General features: G+C 51.0%; 1 protein-coding gene across 12 annotated transcripts in view; it reads left to right on the top strand.

Annotated features, from left to right (window-relative positions):
* The window catches only part of LOC111159457 (aryl hydrocarbon receptor nuclear translocator like), a 66,207-nt gene that overhangs the window by 26,447 nt on the left and 14,284 nt on the right, over positions 1–25,476 (top strand). For 4 of the 12 annotated variants that reach the window (XM_022521955.1, XM_022521956.1, XM_022521958.1 and 1 more), the window contains exons 1-8: positions 10,309–11,194; positions 12,631–12,669; positions 12,963–13,004; positions 14,524–14,681; positions 16,341–16,420; positions 20,743–20,835; positions 21,536–21,653; positions 23,287–23,436. In XM_022521955.1, the coding sequence (XP_022377663.1) occupies positions 11,106–11,194; positions 12,631–12,669; positions 12,963–13,004; positions 14,524–14,681; positions 16,341–16,420; positions 20,743–20,835; positions 21,536–21,653; positions 23,287–23,436 (769 nt within the window). In that variant the 5' untranslated portion in view covers positions 10,309–11,105. The other 8 variants (XM_022521950.1, XM_022521959.1, XM_022521953.1 and 5 more) reach the window with 6 other exon arrangements.

Below are 25,476 nucleotides of genomic sequence, written 5' to 3'. Positions count from 1 at the left end.
GCTTTCTGTAGGAGGAGCTATTTCTCTGTATTTTGGTTTCATTCAAGTAAAACGAAAGGGTTGGACTCCTGAAATACCGCTCAGCTTTCCAACTGTTATGAGTCCTCAGTGCTTCCTGCTGCAAAATGCTGGCCTCTGGGCTGTTCTCCAGCCTCCCCTCCCCACCCCACTCCCAGATCCCTCTCTCCGGCCTTTCCCCAGCCCCGCTCTGTGGGCTCCCTCATGGTCCCCACAGCCCACTGTCCTGGATCGCCTCAATGTTAAGTTCCTTTACATCCACAGCCAGCACTCTGCCGCCAAGCCACATCCTCTGTCTGCTCTTAGCATGTCTGAGCTCCTTTATTTCAAAATCTCTCTTCTGAGTTTGCTTTCTTTGACATCAAAGCCTACCTTTCCATGGCCTTCTACCCTTCCTTTTCACACCAGCGGGAGGTCATCCATCTCAATAAACACAGTGAACGTGACGAGCATTCTTAGTGTTTTTCAGAGATGGAGCTCATTCAGCCTGTGAGGAGGCCTCCTCCTCCTCTTACAGGTGAGAAAACTGCAGCTCCCAGAGAATGGGGAACTGGCCCAGGACACACACCTCCTGGTGGCAGAACTGGGATTTGAACCTGGGGTGTGTGGTTCCAGAGGCCCTGCCGTGACCACTGCCCTGTCCTCCCTTTTCATGTGCCCATCATCTTGCCCTTTTGTCCACACCCTGCCTGCCCCCCTTGCCAGGGGAGAACCGCAGCCCTTCCCCAGCTCCTGCTTGAGATGGCACTGGGGGCCTCACAGGCCGGGTCCACCGGCTCGGGATAAACACCGCTCCATCTTCTTCCCATTGTCTTTCAGCCTTGCCCCCATTCTCAGAGAAGGCATGTATCCCTTTTCTTCTGAGTCTCAGCCTTCCTTGGGGCTAGCCCTGCCGCCTGTCCCAGTCTGCCTCCATCTGCAGCCCTTACCTGAGACTCAGAGCACTGTCGAAGCCTCCCCATCTTGACTCTGCTCTCCCTCACACCAGAATCTTGCAGGTGACTATGAAATAACAGCAGTGCATCCTTTTGTTTCCTTTAGAACAAGATGCAGATGTTTTCCAGAACTTTCTTCAACTTCAAGCAATAAGTTTTTTGGTGGACAGTGTTCCTCCCCCATCTTTAGGGCCAGGCTCTCTTATTCTGTATATTAAAAATAGAAGAAGAAAGGTTCTCCTTCCTGTACTTCAGTGACAGACTTGGCAAAGGTCCAATATGGTCTCTCTTTTACATTCATTCAACAAACATTTACTAAGCACTGTGCTGGGCTAGGTGCATGCTCCATGCTGTGACTCTTAGTGACATCCCTGAATCCCTCTAACAGCCCTCAGGAGCCCCTGGAGACTGGAATTCTGTAGATTCTCCTCCATCAATGCTATTGGAGATCTTTTCTGCAAGAACCTTGTTTTCGTTCACAAAATACCGCAGGATTTACAAATCCTGCCCCTCTGAGACCCTCTGAGCTGGCCCTCCAAGCCGTGTGCTTCCAAATGCAGCCTCCTTGCTTTGTGTTTGATTTTGGGAGTCCCAAGCATCTCCAGCTGCCGGGAGGACCGGGGACACAAGGACCACAACTGGGGCTCCCCAGGCCCCTGCCAGCCACTCCCAACGCTTCTCTCCCTGGCTCAGAACGGACTTCCCACCACCCAGTCTGCCAGGGAGATATCTGCAGCACCTGATTCAAGCCTCTCCGCCTCCCTCGTTCTTTCTCCTCCCCTTACCCTCACCACGCACACACCTGCTAATCAATAAGCTGAGTATTTTCTCCTTCACTCTGCTCCTGTACCTTACCTATGTTTCACCGCCAGGAAGGGCCCTCCTTCCTCGAGACACTTGACTGCCACCTGCTGGTAATTTGTCAGAATGGTGCCGCAAATCTCCTCCACTTAGCGAGAGCAGGGGCGCATCCTGGACTTGGGCAGCGTGCTGCTCAGAGCCACCGTAAGCGTGGCCCTTCCTAGCGCAGTGAGCATGCTGTCACATCTTGATTTAGACCCTGTCTAACTAGATTGAGGGAATCTTGAACATTAGGACTATGGATTCCTCCCTCTGTCCCCAATGCCCTGGGGGCTAGAGAAACGCTTGTTCAGTGATCCCGAAGCAAACACCAGTTACCTTAGGTTCAGGGCACCTGGTCTCTCTGGGAGAACATTCTCTAGGTGCATCTGCTGCAAAGCAAGGCAGCTGAACCCCCCACAGGCTGTCAGAGTGACTGTGGAGGGCAAAGGTAGACTTGCAGAGGATACGGAGCCCCCTCTAGCCTCTTGGCTCTGCTCAGAGACCACCACTGCCTGAACAGACCAGAGCGTCTCCTCACCCATTCCCTCAGTAAACCCGGAGCTGGGCACCAGCAGCACAAAGCGGAGAATGTGGAGGAGGGGGCCAAGGGCCACCTGCCGTGGCTCTCAAGGCGGGGGAGGGAAAGTACTTCCCGAACACACCTGTGCCCAGGGCCAGCCCATGAAGGTTGTGGGATGCAGTGATGGGCACACAGGAGCCCCTTACTGGGGGGAAGCAGATCAGTAAGCAGACAGCTAGGAGACAGGGTCATCGGGGTGCCCACTTATGAGCCTCCATATTTTCCAAGCCATGCCCCTTTATGGAGCCACAACATCAAAAGCCAGGAAGCCCAGGGACAACATGTCGGTTCAGGTTCTGTGGCTCTCCTGAACTAGGATTACTTTTTCTTCTTTCCCCTCATGCCTTCCCCAGGTAGGCTCATTTGGGGGGTGTTATATTTTACTGTGTGGGGTGGTCTTGGAGGCGGGATTGGCAGTGGTGTGGTAATCAGAAGAACTCGCCCAGGGCCAGACCCACTTGGGTTGCAGTCCCCACCGGCTAGCCGGGTTATCTGGAGCAAGATAGCTTTGCCTCCTCGGCCCTTATCTGGAAAGTTGGGGTGAAGAGCACCATCAAGGGTAGGTTATCGTGAAGCTAAAATGAGTCCAGCGTGAACACCTCTGTCCCCTTTCCCTCCTCCCAGATCAGGGCCTCTGCTCCAACTGTGTCTCCTTCATCCCACCTGTGCTTCCTCCCTCCTGCCCGTGTCAGTCAGCTTAGGATGAAGGATAGATACGACTGGAGGACCTAGGTGACTGACTGTCCTGGTTTGTCAGGGACAAAGGGGTTTTCTGGGAGGCGGGACTTCCAGTGCCCAAGTAGGAAGGTCTGAGGCAGACGGAAGAGTCGGTCACCCTAGAACACACACCATCACCATCTCAGTGGGCGATAGGAGCAAAGGTTTCTTTCTTCCTCGTGCTGCTCTCTCCATCCGGGACCTCGTCCAAAGGAGGAGTCTCTATCCGGAAGTTGCCAGTCTCGGCACAAAGGAACTCAGGGGAAAAGTTCTGTTCAAAAGTGGAGGCTGTCCCTTCCGCTCATATTCGTCAGTCTAAGCCAGTCACATGGCCTGACTGGGGGCGTTGTCCTGCAGACTGTCCTTGCGGGGAGGGGCAGCTAACCATGTGAACCGTAATGCAGTCTACACGCTCCCTCCGCTTCCTGTAGCATTTTGGGGTGCCGGGTCAGGGAGGAGGGACAGCAGAGAGAGACACGGGTCTGCGATTGGTGGGCTTCAGTGTGGTCATCGTCCTGTAGAGGACACGTGGGGGTTTCTCAAGGGCTGCTCAGCCTCACCCTGCTCTGCTCAGAGGGGCAGCTGTGTCTCACCCTCCTCAGTTGCAGGGGCAGCGGGGCTGGGACTTCTCTTCTAGCCCCTGTGCTCCTCTGTGTGAAGCCCCGGAGACTCTTCTTCTTGAGCTCCAAGGAGAATGAGGGGACTGAGGGGGAACCAAGGGGACCACCAAGCTCTCCCAAGCACACTGCACAAGTCCCTTCGTGCCTTGCTTCCTGACATCCAGGGAGCCTCTAGTTCAGAAGTGGGTACACTTGTGGCCCCCGATTCCAAGACCACAGGCCAGACTCTCCCACGAGTGTCTTCACTATGTGTCACCTGGATGGCAGCACCAGGGCTGGCCCTAAGCTCCCCCTGGCAAGGACCCCTCTCCCAGTTACCTGTGGTCTCTTGGAGCCCCCTCCCTGGGCTCAGTTCTCTTTTGGAAATAGCACAGAGGTGGGGTTTTTTTCCTTTGGTTGTTTCATTCATTGTCTTACACCTTCTTGGAGAGAAAAGAGATTTCCAGAAATACTTGTCACAGCTGATTCAGCTTCCTTACTTGCTCCAAGCATGTAAGAAAGGACTTCTGATTTTTTTTAAGATTTATTATTTATTATTTATTTATATAGATTTATTATTTATTTGAGAGAGAGTGAGAGCGAGAGGGAGAGCACAAGTGGGGGAAGGGGAAGAGGGAGAGCAGACTCCCCATGAGCAGGGAGCTCGAAGCCAGCCAAGGCCTTCTGATTTTTATTTTGCAAGATATAATGCCAAAGTTTATGCTAACATTCATTATTTCTATAAAGTAAATTTGAGTATTGGAACAATTAGTCCAAATAAGAAATTTCATATGGAGTTTGGTACCGAGAAGCTTCGTCCAAGTTTCAGAGAAGCCGGGGGGACAATGAGTGAGGTGTGATCCCGGGACCCCCCTAATAGTGAGATTATGGGGCGGAGGGTGGAAGGGCCACAGGTGTAAGGAGAAGGCTCAGAAGGCTTCTCTGAGGAGATGCCACCTGAAAGCACTTGAAAGGAAAGCAGGAGTTCATCAGGTGACCAGTGGGTCAAGGGAGCCACACCTGCAAAGCAGCGTGGGCACAGTTGAGGCCACGTGATCTGGAGAACTTAAGTACTCGGGTGGCCTAGTGCTTTCGGCACTGGATGTGTAGAGCAGGGCAAGACGGGACAGGACGCAAGGCGAGCAGGCCCACTGTGGAGGTTTGATGTTGCCTGGCAGGGCGCTGCTGGAAGGCTCGGGGCAGAGCAGTAAAGCCACGGAAGTGTTTTAAACAAGGGGGTGTCCTGTCTGTGACTGGAGTGTGGAGGGGCGAGTCTTGGGGGAGAGCAGCCTGGATGGAGGCAGTGGTCAGGGAACAGAGGGGAGTGGCTAGATCCGTCCGTCAGAGGGGTGGTGGAGTGAGGGAAGGAGAGGGCACCCACGTGGGTTCTGGATGGCTGGTCTGGGGGCTGGAGAAGAGCGTGGGACCTGTGTGGGGAGGCGACCAAGGTGGAAGGACATATGATAAGTGCTCGGGCAGCACTGCCCTGGGGACTTGATGTCTGTGGGGTGTCTGTGTGGGGTGTGGGGCTTGGGGACTGGAAGTCCAAGATGCTGTCATGATTTTGCACGTGTACACACTGGCTCCCAGAGTCAGACAGCGAGGGTGTCTGAATCGGACTGCACAGAGGAGTAAGCTGGGAGGACAAGAGCAGCCGTTGTCCTGGACACGGATTTGAAGACCTCTGTAATGATCAAGCCCCAGGTAGTCCCAAGGGCCGCAAGAAGGAGCCAGCGGAAGGGGCAACCCCAGTAGTTTTGATTTGTATCAGAAAGGTCAGGAAAGGTCCATTCACAGTCTGAGTCTCGCCCTCTCAAGGCAGAATCAGGAGGGAGTAGAAGGGTGGGCGCAACCTCCCGTGAAGCCTGAAGCCGGGCAGAGACCCCTGTCCTGCCAGCAGGAGAAGGCAGGGCCACAGGCCATTTTAACTCAAGCGCCTTCTCACCACTGACTCCCCTTTGCTCTGGGTGCCTGCCCTGTGCTTGAGCGTCCCGGACACCATCTCCAAGCGTCTTACTGTGCCTCCAGCGGTCTTAGAGACGGGCCCTGCGCACGCGTGTTCCTGCTTAACGCTTCCCGGAGACCTGTTTTCCGGGGCTGGTTGTCCGCCTTTGGACAGCGGCTCACTTGGGAGAGCCTGTGGCTCTGCTTGACCTTGATGTGGCTTCTGGAACCCCTCCGTCCTCTCACCATGTGACCTTGGCGAGTGTCATCCTTGAGTTTCTCCCGTCTCTGTCTTCTCATCCAGTGAAAAAAAAAACAAAGTATCTACCTCAGAATTATTTTCAGGCCTCAGTAAGTGAATCTCCATAACACAGTCATAACGGAGCCTGTCGCGAGGCACACACTCAGTAAGTGCTCACTATAATTTTATTGCCTGGCCCGGTAGGAGAAATGAAAAGTCCAATTATCTTCTTTCTCTTAAGACCATATCCAGGAATCCATGTTTAATCATTTCAAAAGCCTTGTTTGTCCTAGACGAGCTGGGCTGGCAAGCCTCTCCCCACTGAGCCTCTCCCTTAGCTAACAGGAGATTGTGCCATGTGCCTCCCCACAAGTGACCTGTGTGGGCTTTCTTTTCTTGTGGGCCCCACTGTAGGTTTCTGGAAGACGTTGACTGCCTGAAAGAAAACGACAAACCATGAAAATCGCTTTGAGGTGACCCATCAGTCCAGTGGCCCCTTGCTCCTCCCAAGGTGGATCTGAGCTTCAAGAACTCTAACTTCAGGTAATAAAATCACACCCCCAGCCCCACCTGCTATCACTGGCAGCCCCCATGGTACTTCTTTCAGGAAGTGTGGTTTCTCCCCACAGCCCAACAGTTGGGACAAGTCTACCTCGTGCAACAGTCTAGCTGGTCAAAAAGAGGGAGTGGGGGCCAGAGGTGGCTCCCTGTGTCTATCAGGTGGCCCAGAGGCTCGCCAAGACCTCGAGGGGAGGGCTCTGTGCTCCTCCCTCATCTGCTTCTCTTCATGTCCGTCATTATAACTTCTAGCAGCCACCTGTCCATGCCTTTGATGTGATTAAATGCTTCTCAAAGGATAAATTGGAATAACCAGGAAATTTCTGAAAATGAGAAGTCCTAAGAGGACAAGGGTTTGTTCTACCTAATAGTAGAATGTATTTTGAGGCCACAATGACAGATAGTGTGGTACTGGATTGGAAGTAACTAGATCAAAGGAACAGAATAGGAAGTCCAAAAATAGATAATAATCAATAAAGGTGGCATTTCAACTGACTGGTAACAGAATGTCTGGTCTAGTGAATGTGTTGGCACGGTTATCTATCCACTGGAGGGAAAGAAGTCTTCAACCTTAGGTAGTATACCAAAAGTAATTCCAAATGGATTAAGAGCTATATAAATAAAATTATAAAAATATTAGGATATTTCTATTTTGGGGTGAAAAAAGGCTTTTTAAAAAAAATCTGTCACTTTCAGTATCACATATAAATACTGTAAGCCAAGTTAAAAGGCAAAAAGGGGGTGGGTATTGACATCTGACAAACAAGGAATGACTATTCCTAATGTACAAACTTACTCATCCAACACCTATTTATTGAGTACTTATCATATGCTAGAAAGCGTTCTCGGCTACTACAGTGCAAGCAGTGAACTAAACTGAGTCCCTGCTCTTCTGATGCTCATAGTCTAATGGACAGAAGGCTAGTAAATAAGTCGATTATGGGTCAGGGGCCATGGGAAAAAGTGAAGCAGGGATGGGGGGGGTTACAGCATACAATATTCAGAGAATATCCCTTCACTGCCGAAGCAACGTTGGAGAAGAAATAGGAAGGAGAAAGGAGAGCAGTGGTTAAACTTGGATGTCTTTGTAAATGTTGAGCTGGTGGGATCTTCTGATGGATTGGCTGCAGGTTGTAAAAGGAAGCAAGGAGTCGGGATGACTTCTACTATTGGGGCCTGAGCATTCAGAAGTTCCACTCATCGATGTGAGCATCACTAAGGGGCTTGGCTTGGGGACAACCAGGGGTTTGGATTGATTTAGTTGGAGGTCTTTGTTGTATACTCAAAGGGAGACCTCCGGGAAGTGGTCCTCTAAGTTTGGCATTCAGGAGTGGTCCAGGCTGGAAGTAGAAGTTGGGGAGTTCTCCGAGCCTTGATCCTATTGGAGGCAGTGAAGCTAGACCAATCTCTTAGGGAGTGGCTGTACACAGAGAAGGTCTGAGGACACCTTCAGGACTCTGATGTAGAGGTGAGGGAGGGGGACGAGCCTACAAAAGAGGCCAGTGTGGAAAGGGTGGCCACCGAGATGAAGGGGTCAATGAGAGGGTCGCCTCTCCAAAGCCAAGAGACAAGAGGGACAGATCAGCTCTACCAAGTGTTGGGATGGGGCAAGTAGGGAGGGAATGGAGAATCAGCCACTGGATTTAGCAATGAGGATCTCACTGGGGAGCATAACGGGGGCTGTTCTGTTGGAATGATGAAGACAAAAGCCTGATTTGAGTTGGCTTATACTGAGTAAGAGGAAAAGAATTGGAAACAGAGAAATGGGGATACTGACCAGAAGGGAATGGAGTTCAGAAATACTTGTGATTTTCCCCCCCAAATGAGTTGTTTGTATCCAAACGAGGGTGATCCAGCAGGGTGGGGAAAGTGGACGGTGCTGGATGAGTGGCAGGGAGAGAATTCCGGGGTGATGGTTTTTCAGGAGTGAGACGATGGCGTCCCCACCTGTTGGAGGAGCAGAATTCCTACCAGCAGCAGCTAGGCGGGCTGGTGGATGTGCTCCCTTTTCTCAGTGGAGTAGAAAGCCAAGTATCTGCTGAGAGTTGGGATGGAGAGCTGTTGGGGGCTTGAGGAGAAGAGCGAGGGTGTGGTGTTCTTGGTCATGGAGAGGGGAATAAAGCGAGCAGGGGGGTTGAGGATTTCCAGGTGGCGCTGGTGTTGGAGGTGTGCGAGGTCATGGATGGCAAGTGAGAGCAGCGAGTTCATTGTGTGCTTTTCTCCCCCCAGGTTCAGGTGCGCAGGTGAACATGAGTTAGGAGGCCCATCCATACTGAAGAAAATGTGGTAGAAAAACAGGACATGAGTGGGCACAAAGGAAACCAGAGAAATGCCTATAAACATAGGGACAGCATCCGTAATCATTTAAAAATGCAAGTAAAAACCAATGGGGTTTTGTCCTTTCCTTCAGATTGATAGGAGCTCTTGTTGGGAATATAAATTATCAGAGCTTTTTGGCAGCACGGTGTTCCGGAATGTACCAAGACCTACCACGTGTGTTCCCTTTGGTCCTGCTTTTAGACATTTAGACTGAGCGATAATAGCTCTAGTGCCTGGAGTTAGAGCACTGAAATGCTCCCTCCAGCAGTGGCTGTGAAAGGGAAAAGTTGGCCCACACCTGACCCTAGTGCACTCGTCTGTGGGCGGAACTGTAATGGGGGAGCGGAGATCACAGTCCCCTTCTTGCTCTGCAGATGAAGGAATTTGGGCCCAGAGAGAGGGAGTGACAGCCCCGGTCACGTGGTGTGGACCTGGGACCCCGTCCGTGGGCAGAGTGCAGCCCTCTTCCACTTGGTTTGGAGTCGGAGTCCCTTGCAAGGTACTTGGCAGTCTCTTTTTTGGGCCAGCTGACTCCACGCTTATAAAATGTGAATTCCTGAAATGTTGTGCCAGTTGGTCTACAATGTCTTTATGTCCTTTATGCAGGTTTTCCTGGCAGGGGATGCTGGGCACAAAGGCTAGTCAGGGAAGACAATACAGACTTTTCATGGCCCCATGCTAGACAGGGACCATATTTTCTTGACTCCCGAGAGGGACTCATGGTCTGAGAAAGGATGTTTTCTGCTTTTCTGGGACTTTTACAGAAGTTGTAATAAAACCACAAAGATAACCAGTAAATCCTATTTATTTTATGGACTGGAAGAAAATAAAATTAGAACTGTCAGTATCTGGTCTTCTCCATGGGAGGACCACTGGGCTCTAAGTCCTCGAGCCTTGGGTTCTGCAATTATTCTTGCATGCCCTGGGATGGGGACCCAGGAGAAGCTACCCAGTTGCTCTGAACTTTGGGTCTTCATCAGAAATATGAGCAGGGGGGTGCCTGGGTAGCTCAGTCGGTTAAGCATCTGCCTTCAGCTCAGGTCATGATCCCAGGGTCCTGGGATCGAGCCCCATGGGAACCTGCTTCTCCCTCTTCCTCTGCTGCTCCCTCCACTCCCCACTGTGTGCGCACTCTCTCTCTCAATAAATAAAATCTTAAACAAACAAACAAACAAACAGGCAATATGAACAGGTTAACCTACATTATCTATGTTAACTCCTAAAGCATGTCAGCTGCTCTCTCCATCCCACCGTGTCCCTATTCCAGCTGGCGGGGGTGGGGGAGATGGGTTAGTGTGGTAGACCAGTAGCCCGACCCTCCACAGGACCATCCTGGCCCTCCAGCATGGTAGAAGAGCATGTAGAAATCACCTTTGTGCCTCCTTGTACCAGTTCCAGACCTCCAATGGCTGACCAGAGAATGGACATTTCTTCGACAATCAGTGACTTCATGTCCCCGGGCCCCACCGACCTGCTTTCCAGCCCCCTCGGCTCCAGTGGCATGGATTGTAACCGCAAACGGAAAGGCAGCTCTACCGACTACCAGTAAGGCCTCCTGGGCTCCTCTTCCTCTGGCTAAACTTGGTGTCCGTTCCCGGCACATCGAGGGGCCAACTGCTGTTCTCCTGGAAGAAGGGGTCCTCTTTGTGGAAAGGGATGGAAATGAAAGATCCAAGTCTAGGTGGCCCCACAGTGGGGTTTTGTTTTTGTTTTGTTTTGTTTCATTTTTGCTTTTATCTTCCTCCCTGGATCGCAAGCAGGAGGGAGCCTCCAGCCCTGCTGAGGCATCCCCATCCCCCTTTCTCTCCCCAAACTGTGCCACATCAAGGGAAAAGGAAGAGGCTTAAAGCCAAGCGCTACCTTTCACCTTTTTCCTCCAGCCTCCTTGGCTCCTTTGAGCAAGAGGGCTAAGTGTCTGGAGGTACTCTCTGTGGTTTCAAAGAGGACTTTGCCTGAGGCTCTCTCTGAGGAAGTCCCCAGTTGCTTAACGATGTTCAATGTTCGATGTTCGTGGAGGGAGTGAGTGAGTGCTGGCCCCCTCCGAAAGTACCGTAGGAACATCGGTATGGCCCTGAAACCTTACTCAAATTAGTGTGTACCTGTTTTATTAAATAGTATTTTTGTTTCTTTTTAGACCTGATGGCTTTTCTTTTGAGTAAGTAAATTTGCACTCATGTAGCCAACCCTTTACTGTACAAATACTTAGGGAATAGACAGCCGCATAGAACATTCAAAGGCACGTTTTGTTTTGTTGAGGCAACTGCGTGGGTTCTTATCCCCTTGTCCACTTAAGAGCTTTTCTTTTGTTTAATGAGGGAAACCTCTCCAAGGAGGTATCTCCCCCACAGCAGATGTCCTTTCTGCTGAAGTTCACAGGTCGAATTTGGGGAGCACAGTGGCTGAAGGTCAGATGCCCACTAGGAGATGCTATGATTAATATGTAAGTGACCCCAGATGATTGAGCAAGCCAACGCCCAGGGGATGGAGAGTGGGTGTGAGGCCCGAGAGGGTTCTTCTGGAGCAGTCCCTCCCCAACAGGGAGGCCAGGAGATGGTTTCCACGGACCACTTGCCTTGGGTGGTTGGAGTCACTGGTGTCTTCTAAGTCCTCTGCTATCTAAACCTGTGGTTTCCGACCTTGTCCCCACCCAAGACCTCCAGGTTTCCCTCCTGGACCCCGTTTACAAATCTTCTGTGATTTGTGGAGACGCTATAATTAAGCACCCCACATCCCTCTTTCCCTGACTTTTCAATGCGCTAATTGTGTCCAGTGGGTCAGGCAGAGCTCTCTTCACCTGAGTTGATCATCCTGGCCTCAGGGACCAGCTGCAAGCCAAGACAAAAGGGGAGGGAGAGTTTCAGTTTTCCCCTGTGGCCTGAATCCCGTCTTCTGCACTCTAGGACTAGCTAGGGTCCTCTCTGCCGGTGAGGCAGTCAAGGGCTCCCGGGTGGGAATCCCTGTTCTAGAACACCCATGCTGTGATTTGGTGCTCCTGAGAAAAGTTGTTTTTGCCCTTGAGACTACATTGTTTGAAGGGCCAGATCCCTCTGTTCTTACAGGATGAAAGAGAGAGGCCCAGGTGCCAGGCAGTGCCCTCCTGGTATAAGCTTGGGCGCTGGAGAAGGGTGTGAGGTGACCCCAGGGTGATTTGAAACTCCTTCCTTGGAGGATTTTAGTCTGTTTTCTACTAAACTGTGAGGTGCCCTGAAACGTGGATCACTGGAGACTATAAAAGGGAGATAGATCCCTGCTGTGACCCGAGGACCCCCAGTGGCCAAACAGGGCTCCACGGCCCTCAGCCCCACTTGGGCCCTCTCTCCCTGGTCCTTGGGCCTCGGGGGTTCCCACCTGGCTGAGAACCAGAACATTGTGTGTCCGTGTCTTTGAAAAGCTGCCTCAGGGCTCTGCTCAATGCTTCCTTGTGGGTTCTCTGGTCTCCCCTCCCCACTTCACAACCCCCCCCCCACCAGATATATATGTATGCACACGTATATTTGAGGCTTGGTATGTTTTGCAAATGAATAAACTCCATTTATCCAGAATGATGAGGGGAATAAGATATTACAGTTATTTGGATACAGTTATTAAGAATTTCCATAAATGGTCTGTATTCCCAGTTTCTAATAGTGCCTAAAATATGTTAACAGCAAGCTCTGTTGATGACCACACGTAACTTTTTTTGATCATCTGGGAAACCAGTCCTAGATGCATAGTAGGGCAAGATGTGTGCGTTCCACTAGTCTGCGTCGATAATCGATACTACGGAATCTGAACTTTCTGATTATTTGGTTTCTGGATAAATGCAATCCTTCCATGTTGTAAGAAGCTGCTTTGTATGTCTTTATTAAATACTCACGTTCTCTCTTGTTTTTTCAGAGAGAGCATGGACACAGACAAAGATGACCCTCACGGAAGGTACCATGAACCTAGTCATGACCTTCATCCTGCTAGCTATTTTCCTTGCATAATTACATGTTCTGTTACTTGGTACAGGTCCCACTTGTGTCCTTGATTGGGGATAAGCTCAAGATGCTCACCCCCAGCCCCCCAGGGCAGCTAACAAGAGCCCTTGTGTTGGAGACAGATGACAGGGATTAAGCAGGGAAATGAATGAAGCTGAGAAGAAGAGAGAGAGGTGTAACTTGGCCATTAGTCTCCCAGGGATTGTGTTTGATCTTGCTTTTTTTTCCCCCTGCTTTCCCTTCCAGGTTAGAATACACAGAGCACCAAGGAAGGATCAAAAATGCAAGGTAAGCATGGACCAGTCCATACAGCATCCTGGTTCTGGCTGCCCAGAGTGCAGCTGAGGCAGTTCTGTGTGTCTGGTCCCTGTCGGTCTAAGCGTCCTTTCAGGGCTCAGGGTAGGGGTTGATGTGGGCTGCCTGCCACTTGTCCTCTCCACATGGAGTTGGCCTTCACTCTTGGCTGTGTGATCACATTTAACCTAAAGGGGACTTCAGAAGTAGCAGGAAACCCTTCCAGGCTGAAGCTCTTCCCCAGCAGTCTCCAGCAAGTTCCTCGCTCCTTCTTAATTCCCCTCCAGAGGAGACCTGTTTCAGTGACCCCATCCTTGGGCTGGGCCTTGCCTCTCAGAGCAGCCCGTCTTGCATTGCAAGGCCAGACATGGGGCTGCCTTCGCCCTTGAGTAGATTCTCGAACTTGGTCCCTCCTGCCTCTAGCCACACTTGCTGACCCCATCCACGTGGGTCTGCTCTCCTCCCAGTGGCTCTAGGGCCCTCTGAGGCTGTCCTGACACAGATCCAGGGCTGCAGAATTCGACTGGCCTGAGATTTGTAGCTTTCCCTACATGGCCTAGCCTTGGTGGGAGGTCCCTCTTGGTGGCTCTGTTGCTATGGCAGCAAACGACATTTCCACTGGTGATACACCTCCATAGGGGACCATCACAAATGGCAGCTGAAAACCAGTCAGGAAGAGCGTGTGTTCCTGGGGAAGCATCCCTTGCCTTGATGGGCAGCCATTCCTGGGAGGGACGAGTGTGACATTCTTCAGAGGAAGCTCTTGGGGACAGATGTAGCATCTGCTGTATCTTGGTGGAGTCATGGTTGACCCAATGATGGTGGCGCTAGTTACCTAGTGACTCAGTCAGGCTCTGACAGGCCACGCAGTGGGCTCCTCACAAACCTCCGAGATCTCTCTGGGACTCCAGGATCACACCCCCCGCCCCACCCCCACCCAGTGGCTGTCCTAAGTGCTTTGCTCTTATCAGGCTCCACGTCCCTTCTCTTTCCCTCAATGCCCATCTTAAAATCCAACCTGACAGATGCTGAGAGGAAAAGAAATGAAAACGGGCGCCTGGGTGGCTCAATCGGTTAAGCGTCTGCTTTCGGCTCAGGTCATGATCCTGAGTCCTGGGATCGAGTCCCACATTGGACTCCCTGCTCAGCAGGAGTCTGCTTCTCCCTCTGCCCGCTGTTCTTTCTCTCTCTCTGACAAATAAATAAAATCTTAAAAAAAAAAAAAAAAAAGTAATGAGAAATTCCCTATCCAGTTTACTCTGAGAAGACCATTTTTGTTCTATTTCTTCTTAATTCTGAGTATGTGGAAAGCATACAGCCAACTAATACTGACCCCTGGGCGGGGGCCAGTGAGGCTGCTTCTTTGGTACCTTTAGTCAAGTTCAAAGCCTTGTGCAGATTCTAAATGTGCCCTGTCCGGGAAATGTCAGGAACCGTGGGAACTGACTTTTGTCATTGTCTCCTTGAGGCTTGGTGTCATTTTCTAGAAATCCTTTTTCCTGTTGTTGTGCAGGGAAGCCCACAGTCAGATCGAAAAGCGGCGTCGGGATAAAATGAACAGTTTCATTGACGAACTGGCTTCTTTGGTGCCCACGTGCAATGCCATGTCCAGGAAGTTAGATAAACTTACTGTGCTGAGGATGGCCGTTCAGCACATGAAAACATTACGAGGTAAGACTGTGGGCTTTATTGTCCTTGATGCCCTGGCCTACCAGTGTTCCGTCCCTGGCCTAGGGTGTGCCTGAGGCCCCTGGACCGTGGTCATTATTTGCCAGTGTGTAGCCTTCAGCAACAGGCCTCTCCTTCCCTGCAGTAGACCTGATGACAAATGGAGTGATCATTGAGTTTACGTGGGTGTCCAGTGGGGATTGTGCAGTCGACCCGCTCCGGGGGGTACACGTGTATGTGAGAGGCAGGCTCCGTGTGTGTCAGAGAGGACCCACACCTTCCATGTGTGTGTGCGCCTGGGCCCCACTTGCCCGGTGATCCCCATCAGAAATGCAGGTGCCCTTGGAGACACTGAGAAGTCCCCTGCTGTTTGTAGGAGGAAGATTCACCACGGCTCCTTTCAAGAGTGACTCACTGGGTGATGGTTTTTGCTTCATTTTACTGTCAGGGATGAACACTGATAAGATTTTCATGCTCCTGGAATTTTCCCAAACCAGATAGACTCTTTATGAGGGAGGCAGTAGGAAAAACATGGGGTGGGTGAGGACACAGAGGCAGAGCAATGTGGAAAGGACTTATCCAAACCGCAGGAGAAATCTGTAGTGTCGCAGGCCCTTCAGTGAGCACTGGGCCTGGAAGGTTCTGTGGCCCATCTTGGACCCTTGGAGGAAATTGGAAAGTGGGCGCTCAGTCAGACCTCTGACCTGCGTGGCAAAAGAATTGCGTTTTTATGGACATGGCAGCATCGTGTCCTATGTTGTGAGCATGTCATCTAAACATTCCTATTAGGGAAGGTTCTAGAGATTTAGTATAAGCATAAGCTAATTTTTATTAAATTGGAAGGAAACGAAGGACAAATCTAGAGTTCTGTCAAAAGCAAGGGTGGGGCGCAGTGTGTGCCTCATTTGTTGATATGAAAGTCACAGACACATTCTGTCAACCTCCTTCACCGTGGTACTGGGAATTGTAACCGATCTTTTCCATTTTATTTCCTCACTGTTCTAACCATTTTTGCAGATTCCAGGTCATTTGCTGCGGGCATTTTTCTCTGTTACTATACGATGCCTGTTTGAGTTCCCTCTACGATGCCAGATGGATGGCCTTTTAAGCATCTCGTCCCCTTTCAGCAGGAGGAGCCAGAGTTGTATTCACTGAAGCAATGCATTTCTCTGGGTTGCCAAGCTCATTTACCGCCCCCCGATGAGGCAGCTCTCCCGCTAAATGCCTTCTACAGTATATTTACTCAGGGCCTGGCTGACTGGACATTCCCAGGAATGTTCAGTGTGGTCATCTGAGGGACCTCTAAACAACGCATTTAACGTCAATCCTGGGAGGAGGGAATCTTCCCAGGAGCCGCTGTTGGTTGGCTTCCAAAGCTGCCTTCTCTCTTTGAAGCAGATTTCTACTTATGTCTGTTACCTCTTGGCTCCCCTACGGTGACCAGAGCAAGCCTGTCAGGTCCCCTGTGGGCAATAGTTTTGTCTTTTCAGTGGGTTCTTTCCAAAGCCTGATCTAATGCTGTGTCCGTTAAGGAAAAAGAAGAGAACATCGAAGTCCCGGGTGGTAGGGACTAGGCCACATCTGAAGGTCAGAGGCCTAGTGGAAGGAGCCATTCCCTGAGTAGAAAGTGTACAAACTTTTTTTTTTTTTTTCCTCCCTAAGGTGCCACCAACCCATATACAGAAGCAAACTACAAACCAACTTTTCTGTCAGATGATGAATTGAAACACCTCATTCTCAGGGTATGTCACAATCATGAGCTTGTTTTACACATCCTTAGAAATTTCAGAGTGAGGTAGCAGAGTGTGGGAATTTGATGTCTATATATTGGACATTTTGAGGCCCACTTTGTCTTTTCAGTGTCCACATCTGTCTAGACTGTCTCCACGGTCCTTCCACCCTTGTTTAGACAAAAATTGAAGGCCCAGGCTACTGTGATTTTTCAATGGAAGGAGGCAGGATTTTGTTACTCATAGGTAGTCAAGAACCCCATTCCGGCACGAAGGTTTTAGAAAGGGACGGATATGGGTAACTAAGGATTTGTCTTCTCCTCCCTTAACTGCTAGCACAAAAACATCCGCGTACATCTTGACACCAAAATCCCATCAAAGCAAGAAAGCTTCCAAAGATTCCTCTGCCCAAGGAGGGAAAGAAATGGGGGAGGTGAAGCTCTCCTCTTCTGGCCCATCGCGCTCGCTGGTCTTGCTCGTCCCTGCAGAGAGGCAGTGGACATGGTGCCGCGCGAACTTGTCTTCTGTGTGGAATCAGGTCTACCTCTGGTTAGAATGAGATCAACTTGGAAATTAAAGGGAAAGAACCGGGATTCAGAAGCCTGTCCTCTTGCAAATTGTGAACAGAAAAATGTAACCCGCCTCTGTCCTCCCCCAGCCAGGGTGGACCTCGCTTGCTAAGCCCCCATGGCATCTGGGCACGTGTTTTTGAGCAGACATTTGCCAGGCCTCCGGCTCCAGGCTACTCTGTTGTCACCCTGACTTTCCGCTCTGCCTGGCTTCTGGTTCTTTGTAAGTCTGGCCTCTGAAATTCATCCCCTCTTGACGTGTTCTCTCAATTGAAAAGCTTTCAGCTGCAAGGAACAGATGACCTGGTGAACAGAGAGGGTTTTGTGTCCCAAATACAGCTGGTCCTGCGGTAGACCAGGAGGGGCTGGTGCTGTGGCTCAGCGAGGGCGGCTGGAACCAGGCTCTGTTTGCCTTCGCCAGCAGTCCCGTCGGGCTTGTCTGCAGTCTGCTTCCTCAGTGTAACCACACCAGCCAGAAACATAGGGCAGGGGAGTGTCCAGGCCAGGTGTCCCTTTTCTCAAGAAAAGATAGGCCTTCCTGAAAGCCCAGTAGTAGACATCTGCTTCTCCAGAAGGTGTGACTTGACCCCGGTTTTGTGGCAAGGATTTAGGTTTTTCCAGCCTCCACAGAGGAGACAGGCAAGAGTCCCGCGTCAGCACTGGCCACGCACGCTTTCCGAAGCCACGTCCATTTGCTAGATTTTCCTCCGGGAGTGGTTCTCACGACCCACTGTGGAAACTTCAGCTGTGGTCTGGTTGGCCTGGGGTTGGAAGGGCCTGGTGCTTTCCTTGCCATAGAAGCCATCACATTCGTGCCATGTTTTGGGCCACTGTAATCCCATCCCTCTCGCTCTCTTGGAAAAGGCTTATTGTGAGGTGAAGTTTTAAACATCCTGTATAGGTATTCATTTTTTTGAGCTGCTGTTTTTGTCAAAATCTATTTATTGGATGGTCCTATTTCCAGTTGGTCATCAGTGGCTCCTCTGAAGCTTCTTGTGACAGGTAGATCTGGTGGGCCTGCCTTCTGTGTCTTTCACTCACTAATAGCACAATCTGAGACTTCGTTCTGTGTGCATGGCACTGTTCTAGGTTCATCCAGGTCAACAGTAAACACGTTGTGGGGGTGCCAGGCATCTCAGTAAGTTTGTGGTGGCCTTGGGCTACCTCCCTCAGGGCACAGCTCTGCACTCCTCTCTCCATCCTTCTTCCTAAAGCTGTCCCTGCTCCCAGGGAGGCCTTGTTGAAGGTAGGATGTAAACTGGGTCTGCTGGTCTCTGGAGGGAACCCCCAGAGCTGGCTTTGTGGACAGCAGCCTCTGCAGCCCCATGGGGCCCAGAGCTTGGTTTAATGCTCTACTCTTGCCACCTGGAAGGGCATAAAGTTCGGAACAGGGTCTCTGTGTTTCTATTCACACACACTTGATTGCCTTGCCATACGGCTAATTGGATGTTTTTAAGGAAAAAATGTATAGGTATGTGATACAAATGTGTTTTATTTTGAACACAGAAGGCATATGAGGTTCCCATTATATATAACATAGGTTTATATGTATTTACATGTATATAAACTTCTTTTGTAATGGCAAATGCTTAATAACTTTCTCCTCTTCTAAATTTCCTGTCCAATCCCCACACTTATCAGGGTGTGGAACAAGGATTTTCATGCCATTTAAGCTAAATACTTCATCTTGGGCTTGCCTTTCCTGTGCTTCCGTGTCCTCCAGCATCTGTAGGACACAGCGGTGATGTGTCTCCCCTGAGGAAGCTCTTCTGCCCTCCCTGGTGCGTGTCTGTGGTGACAAAGCATGGTCCAATCCTTCACCACTTCCAGGTGCCCAGTTCTCATGAATTTGCTTCAACAGAAGGCAGGGTCCACTAAGATGGTGTTTGAATGGTTTGGCCGTGGGAACTGGACTTCTGCTTTTCCTTCCCAGTGCACATCTGACTGATTGCTCTCTCTACTGAGAGCTTTCAAAATGGCTTCCATGAATGGTGTGTCAGGGAGCCGGCAACCTGACCAGTGTCTGATGTCTGGATACTCTACCTCCCTATCTTCTGAAAACTAGGCAGACCCCACCAGGGTTTCTGTGTCCCTTACTAAGTCTGACCCCCGCCCCTAGAGGGAGCCCTCCCTGTGGCCGCCTGGTGCTGGTGGCATCTCCTAGTCTCAGCAACTCCACTGCCCCCCTGGGCCCCAGCTCCTTCGCTTGGTGGCGTTTATCTGCCTGAGGGAAGCAGAATCAGAATGTGTTGAGCCTCTCCTCACTGATGGCTCACGGGCCTTTGGAGCTCTCTTGCCCTCCCCAGACGTGTTGAGACCACCTTTGTTCATGACGTCACGGGTTCAGGCCTGACTCTGTCCAGCATTCCTGCCCGGATGTCGCGGACACCTTCTTCCGAGGCACCTTCTGTGCCACTTCACTTCATCCGTGAGAAGCCTCGAAACACTTCTGTGAGATGTGAGATTGTCTGCAAGGCAGCGCGCAAGTTATTAATACCCTAGTTTTTGACTGAACGAGGCTTCCAGCAGATGGTGCTTGGGAAGTCTCTTCCTCTCCACTGTCCTCCCCTGCCCCTGTGCCGGCTTAGGAAGAGCTCAGGCCCCGCTCCCTTCCGGCTGAGGGGCCTCGCGCCGTCTCCGCAGCGCCAGTTCGGTCCCTTCCAGCTGCCTTCATGGCCGCACCGGTGTGGGCGCCATTCTTTTCCTCAGGCACGTGAATTCATTTCCTAGTTCCTTGAATTAAACTACATTCCCCAAGGCCCTTTTGTGGGAAGGGGAATAGAGTTTTTCTAGATTTTTTCCCAAGAACAGACCAAGGACTTGTGAATAAGGCAGGGTGTTGAATTAGAACTGTGGGAGCTGAGCCTAGACGCTCTCAGTCCCCTCTCGGTGCCTGGGAGGCCCCAGCCGCAGCTGAGTGGCTGTCCGTGTACAGAGCGGTGCGGAGGAGTCACACACAGCCTGAGCTCTCGGATGCTCGGTATTTATCTGCTTCAGCCTACCAAAGAGCATCCTGTCTAGAGATCTTGGGATTTAAGTCCCAAGACAGGCACATAGATTGGGTTTTTACCTGTACCTAAGGCGAAGAAGGAGGAAGAAGTGTGTAGGGGAGATTTTTGCTTTGCTTTTCTTGTCTCACTTAGGATATAAGCAGCCCAGCCCTGGATCAAGAAATGATACTCAGGAACAGTAGTTCTCAGTCCTTGTACCTGAGAATCATTTGGGGTAGGGGTAAGAAAAGACTCGTGATCTGGCCCTGCCCCAGACCATCAGCATAAAAACAAAAACAAACAACACTCCACTCCCCATGTTGAGAAGCACCGCTGGAAAGCGAGTGGGCTCTGTAAATGGAAGTGTTCAGGTTGAGGACAGGTGGTGGTCAGGATCCAGGAGAGGGGGTTTTGATCTTGAAGGTTCCTTTCAATCTTAGATTCGGTGACTCAAACATAGCTATAATTAAAAAATAGGACTTCTCCAGACCTCGATACACTCAGTGGAAACGTCTTAGAGTGACTGGAGTGCTGTAACAGAAATTCCCTCAATCGGACCGTCCCCTGTAGTCCTGCGATGATCCGTGTGTCGGGACCTACCTTGGAGAGCATCTCCCCCTCTCCTGAGGCATTAGTTGAGAGAGTCGTGTGGCTGTCAGTGAGGACAGTTCTGTGCTTTGGATACTTAGCAAACAAGCCCTTATTTGCGGTCAGTGTGAGTACAGATCGTGTTTCTGGAAGTGTGATAAATTGACTGTCCATTTCTCCTGATTAGGCAGCAGATGGATTTTTGTTTGTCGTAGGATGTGACCGAGGGAAGATCCTCTTTGTCTCCGAGTCTGTCTTCAAGATCCTCAACTACAGCCAGGTATGGCTCCGGTTTCTGTCACTGGCGGGCAGCCCTCCGGCAGCCAGAAAGGTCACCCCACGTGTTAGAATAATTCTAAGCTACAAGTCCCCTGTGAAATGTTTGTATCACCCTCCCACACACACACCCAGTGCTTCTTCCAGAAAATTCGTCATTTCTTAACAGAGAAATGAATTTAAGCCTAGAAAAAAAAATCTTTTCTTTTTTTGAGTATTTATTTTTTAGAGAGAGTGGCAGGAGTGGGGGTGGCATGTGTATACATTCGAAGGAATGTAGCTTGAATGTATCTGGAGTGTCTTGCTTTTCTTGGTCTTTGAGCAAAGTTATGAAGGCCATTGTGGCTGAAGAGCACAGAAACTTGGGTTAGAGTCCACGCCCACACCCCGTGTCCCCAGAAGGGCATTTGTGGGCATGAGAAATCAATCAAAGGGAACGTGTACAGCTAAAAGATTCCTGCTTCCAGGACACGAACTATTTATAGAAGTATCCGTATAATTGAGCCCTTTCCCCTGTGTTCCCAAACCAAACTGGTGATGCCTCGTTCCCTGTGTCTGTCTAGCCAGAGTGACTGGGCAGGTGTACGTGTTCACGTTGGACACCTTGCCATTCTCATGCTTAGAGAGACAGACGCAGAGCACCCATTGGGTACATTCTGTTCCACGCGCCGTTGACTCCTTGTCTCCGTGCTCCATCCCTGCAGAATGATCTGATCGGTCAGAGTTTGTTTGACTACCTGCACCCTAAAGATATCGCCAAAGTGAAGGAGCAGCTCTCGTCCTCGGACACGGCGCCCCGGGAGCGGCTCATAGATGCAAAAAGTGAGTCCAGAAGAAGGCTGCGGCTACTTCCTCGGGGCCCATCCAGACCGCTGAGCGAAGACAGCTGCTTGTGGCCCCACACTCGGCCTCAGGCCTCCCTCCTCTCTGCCCTTTATCTGGGTCACAGGTGCTCTCTTTGGCTCAAGGCGATCATGTCCCTTTCTTTGTATTTGTTTTGTTTCCCATAAAGAAGCAACAACTCAATGTCCAAATCCACAGAGGAAAAACAGCTACCTTGATTCTTTCTGGTTTTTAGTCTCTGCCTCACTGCCCCCAGAATCTAGAAATTCCCAGTTCTATGCTTCTGAGTTTCAAGGGCTCACACCAGTTTGATTTGTTCCCTCCCAAAATATCCCCTCGATTTACCTGTGTTACACATATGCAGCCACACAAGATGAGAGTAAGAAAACATGAAAAAGTGGTTCCTCGTTGGTCAGCTCCATCTCCTGGCTTCCTTCTTTAGCAGTGGAAACCACCTTTCACATTCTTCCCCCACTTCTTCCTCCCGTGTCCCCTCCTGTGCCTCCTGCATGAGGCCCTGTATCTCTCCTCCCATCAGTCCCATGGGAGCCTATGGACTCTAGCAGTTAATGTGGAGTCTAGAGTCAGATTGTCAGGCGCACTTCCCAGTTCCACCATTTTCCAGCTGTGTGACCTTGAACAAGTTACTTAACCTCTCTGTGCCTCTGTTTCCTTATCTGCAAAATAGTGCCTGTTTCATTGGGTTGTTGTGGGGATTAAATATAGTAACACACATAAAGCCTATGGGGCAGTCCCTGGTGCACAGTAGGCACAATGTCAGTGTCATGATCTTTTCATTAAATATCCTCTTCCTAAAAGTTCAGCGCAGTCCCTGGAACCTGTTGCCTTTTATAGTCTGGCCCTGGCATTTTTGGTAGTGACGTGAGGAGAAAATAAGGTGATGTTTGGTCCTTGCCTTTAAGGCTCTCACGTCATAGGGAGACCAGGAGACAGACAGCACCCTGCGTACTGGGTACCGCCACAGAAATAGTACCAGGCATAGAGAACAGAGGATTCATCCTCATGTGGGCGTGAGGACAGGCATCACTGAGTCGGTGACAGCTGAAGTGGGTTTGAAAGGATGGATTACTGTGTGCCAGATGATGAAGAGATGAGCAGAGCTGGGAAAATGATTTCTGGAAGGATACACAGGTGTAGTGCCCGCTGTGTGGCTGGAGCAAACCAAGCAGGGCAGGGAGGGCAGGCCCATGTGTGTTCCAGAGAAGATCAGCCGGGGTGGCTGTAGGTCAGGTAGGCTGGAGAGGGGACAGCCAGCAGGAGCCCCGGGCAGCGGCTCCTCCTCTGATAGTCACTCCTGTGGTGGGCGTGCATTATTCCCAGACACGGGCTGTAGACCCATAGCCGGTGTTCACAGCAGGATCCTGGTCCTGCCTCTCCCACCAGTAGCTGCATTCTAGGTGGTCTGGAAACATCTCCAGATGGACAACCCTCTTCCCCACGTTGCGTCTTTTACGGCCTGAACTGAGGAGGAGTGATGTGGTCATTATGAAACAGTGAGGCAGGAAAGAAGAGGCTTTCTTCAAGGTCACACTCCCCCTCCTGACAGACAATACTACTCTCAGTTTATCACATTTTGTGTGTTGATTTGCAGCTGGACTTCCAGTTAAAACAGATATAACCCCTGGGCCATCTCGATTATGTTCTGGAGCACGACGTTCTTTCTTCTGTAGGATGAAGTGTAACAGGCCTTCAGTAAAGGTGGAAGACAAGGATTTCCCCTCAACCTGCTCAAAGAAAAAAGGTAACCATTTCACTTCTTGAAAATCTTAATACAGAGGCGCCCAGGTGGCTCCGTCAGCGAGGTGTCTGTCGGTTTCAGCTCAGGTCATGGTCTCACGGTCCTGGGATCGAGCCCCGCGTCGGGCTCTGTGCTCAGTGTGGAGTCTGCGGAGAATCTCTGTCCCTCTCTCTCAAATAAAATCTCTAAAAATAGTAATAATAAAATCCGAATACAGGGGAGACTGGCTTTGTCCCCTGGGGTGCTCCAGAGGGTGTTGGTTTGGTGGTCCCCTGCCAATCCCAGGACTGCAGTCAGTGCCATTCTCCCCCTATGGGTAGGGACTTTGGGGAGCAGGAGAGATTGGAAAGCCCTGATGGTCGTCACAGTGACGATGATTCCTGGGAAGGCTTCCTTTGTGCAAATTCCGTTTGTCGTAATGTGGTTGAGAAAGACTGCTCTCAGCCACAATGCCAGCCGCTCCCCGAGCCTCCCGCCAGTCCACCGAAATGACTCTTGCTCCATTCACCAAGGACGCTCACATTGCTAGACACAAGGGACAGTTCATTTTTCTTCCATCTTAAAGTATTCTTTCCCTAAGATTCCACTAAACCTCATTCTTCTCATCTCCCCCATCCTCTGCTGCACTAGGGGCCTCTTCTGACTTCCTTTGGCTCTCTCCTCGTCTGTCCTGAGCCGCCTTTCTGTCTACACTTGACCCATAGGTCATGTCCTCTTCTCCCTTAGCTTGCTGTGCCACGTAGGCGCCAATAACGTCCAAGTTTGTCTTTCTAGCCCAGACTTTTCTTTTGAGCTCTGGATCCGTAAATCCACATCCCCTGAAATCTACTTACCTCTGAAATCTTCTCTAGGGCATCTCACACATGATCTGCATGAGTGACCCCCACCCCGCCCCGAGCTTCTCCCCGCTGTAAACGGTACCTCTGTCCTCTGCATGTGCTGGAAGCCGGGGAAGCACCCCAGCCCCATGCCCTCGCTCTCCCGATGCGGTCAGTGACCAAGTGCTGCCCCCACGACGACCTCCTGCAGAAGTCCCCTCACTGGCACAGCTTTCTCTTGGCTCCCTATTTAAAAGCCTGCAGCATCCCCACTGCTGTTGGGGAGAAGTGGAGAGTCCACGACCTCGCACCGTCCACCCCCCGCCACTCTGCATGCTCAGCCGTACCGACTTCCTGTCGATGCCTCTCCCCCCTTTCCGCCCCAGGTCTCCGTGGGCGCTGGCCCCTGTCCCCCCACCCCCGACTCCCTTCAGCCGGCTTGCAGCGCTGGTCCTTTAGAGCTGGGGCGTCTGTGCTGCCACTTGCTCCCTCAGGCCACCTCAGGCCCGCTGGCAGCACCCCAGGTTCTCTTGCTGGCACCTTCCTGGAACTGCCCCGTGCACTCCCCCGGTTGTTTGTTTGACATCTGTCTCCCCCGCGGACCGGAAACTCCATGCTGGCGCGTCCGAGGGGTTTCCCAGTCTCCCAGTAAGCAGCATAGACCTGCTTCTTCCTAAATCCTCCGTGAGGATCTGTTTTTTGTTGAAATCCCCAGGCATTCTAGACTGAGTGTGTCCCAAAGTGCAGTCCTTCTCCCTCATCTCTACAGCATATTCTGTTCTCTCTTCCTGGAGTCTGTGAGCAGCAGCAAACATTCAATCCAGAAATGTTGGAGTCCCCTGCACTTTCTCCTTCGTACCAAATGTTCTGATACTCATACCACATCTCAAGAGTTCTCAGAAACGTCTCCCATGTGCTTCCCCGCTGCCTCGTCCTTGCTGCGGTCCCGGAACACAGCCCTCGTCCCCTGCTGTATGTCTGTCTTCACCTGATGGCTTACTCTTCCAGTTTCCTTACTGCTGTGCTCCTGGAGTAGCCAGTCCTTTGCTGTGTCCCCACTTAAATACCTTTAGAAGCTCTCCATTCCCTGACACACACGCATTTGTTAGCAAATAGCCTAAGACCTTAGTCATCTGCCCCATCCTGCCTTCCCAGCCCCTCCGGAGCCGTCTGTTGTGGCTCGTACAGGATGCGCCTCGGCACTTTGTACCTTCTCGACCTCCGT

This window comes from Enhydra lutris, unplaced genomic scaffold, assembly GCF_002288905.1.
Source record: "Enhydra lutris kenyoni isolate GAN:26980312 unplaced genomic scaffold, ASM228890v2 scaffoldscaffold68, whole genome shotgun sequence".
Classification (NCBI taxonomy): domain Eukaryota; kingdom Metazoa; phylum Chordata; class Mammalia; order Carnivora; family Mustelidae; genus Enhydra; species Enhydra lutris.
This window is presented reverse-complemented; position numbering and strand designations above follow the sequence as displayed.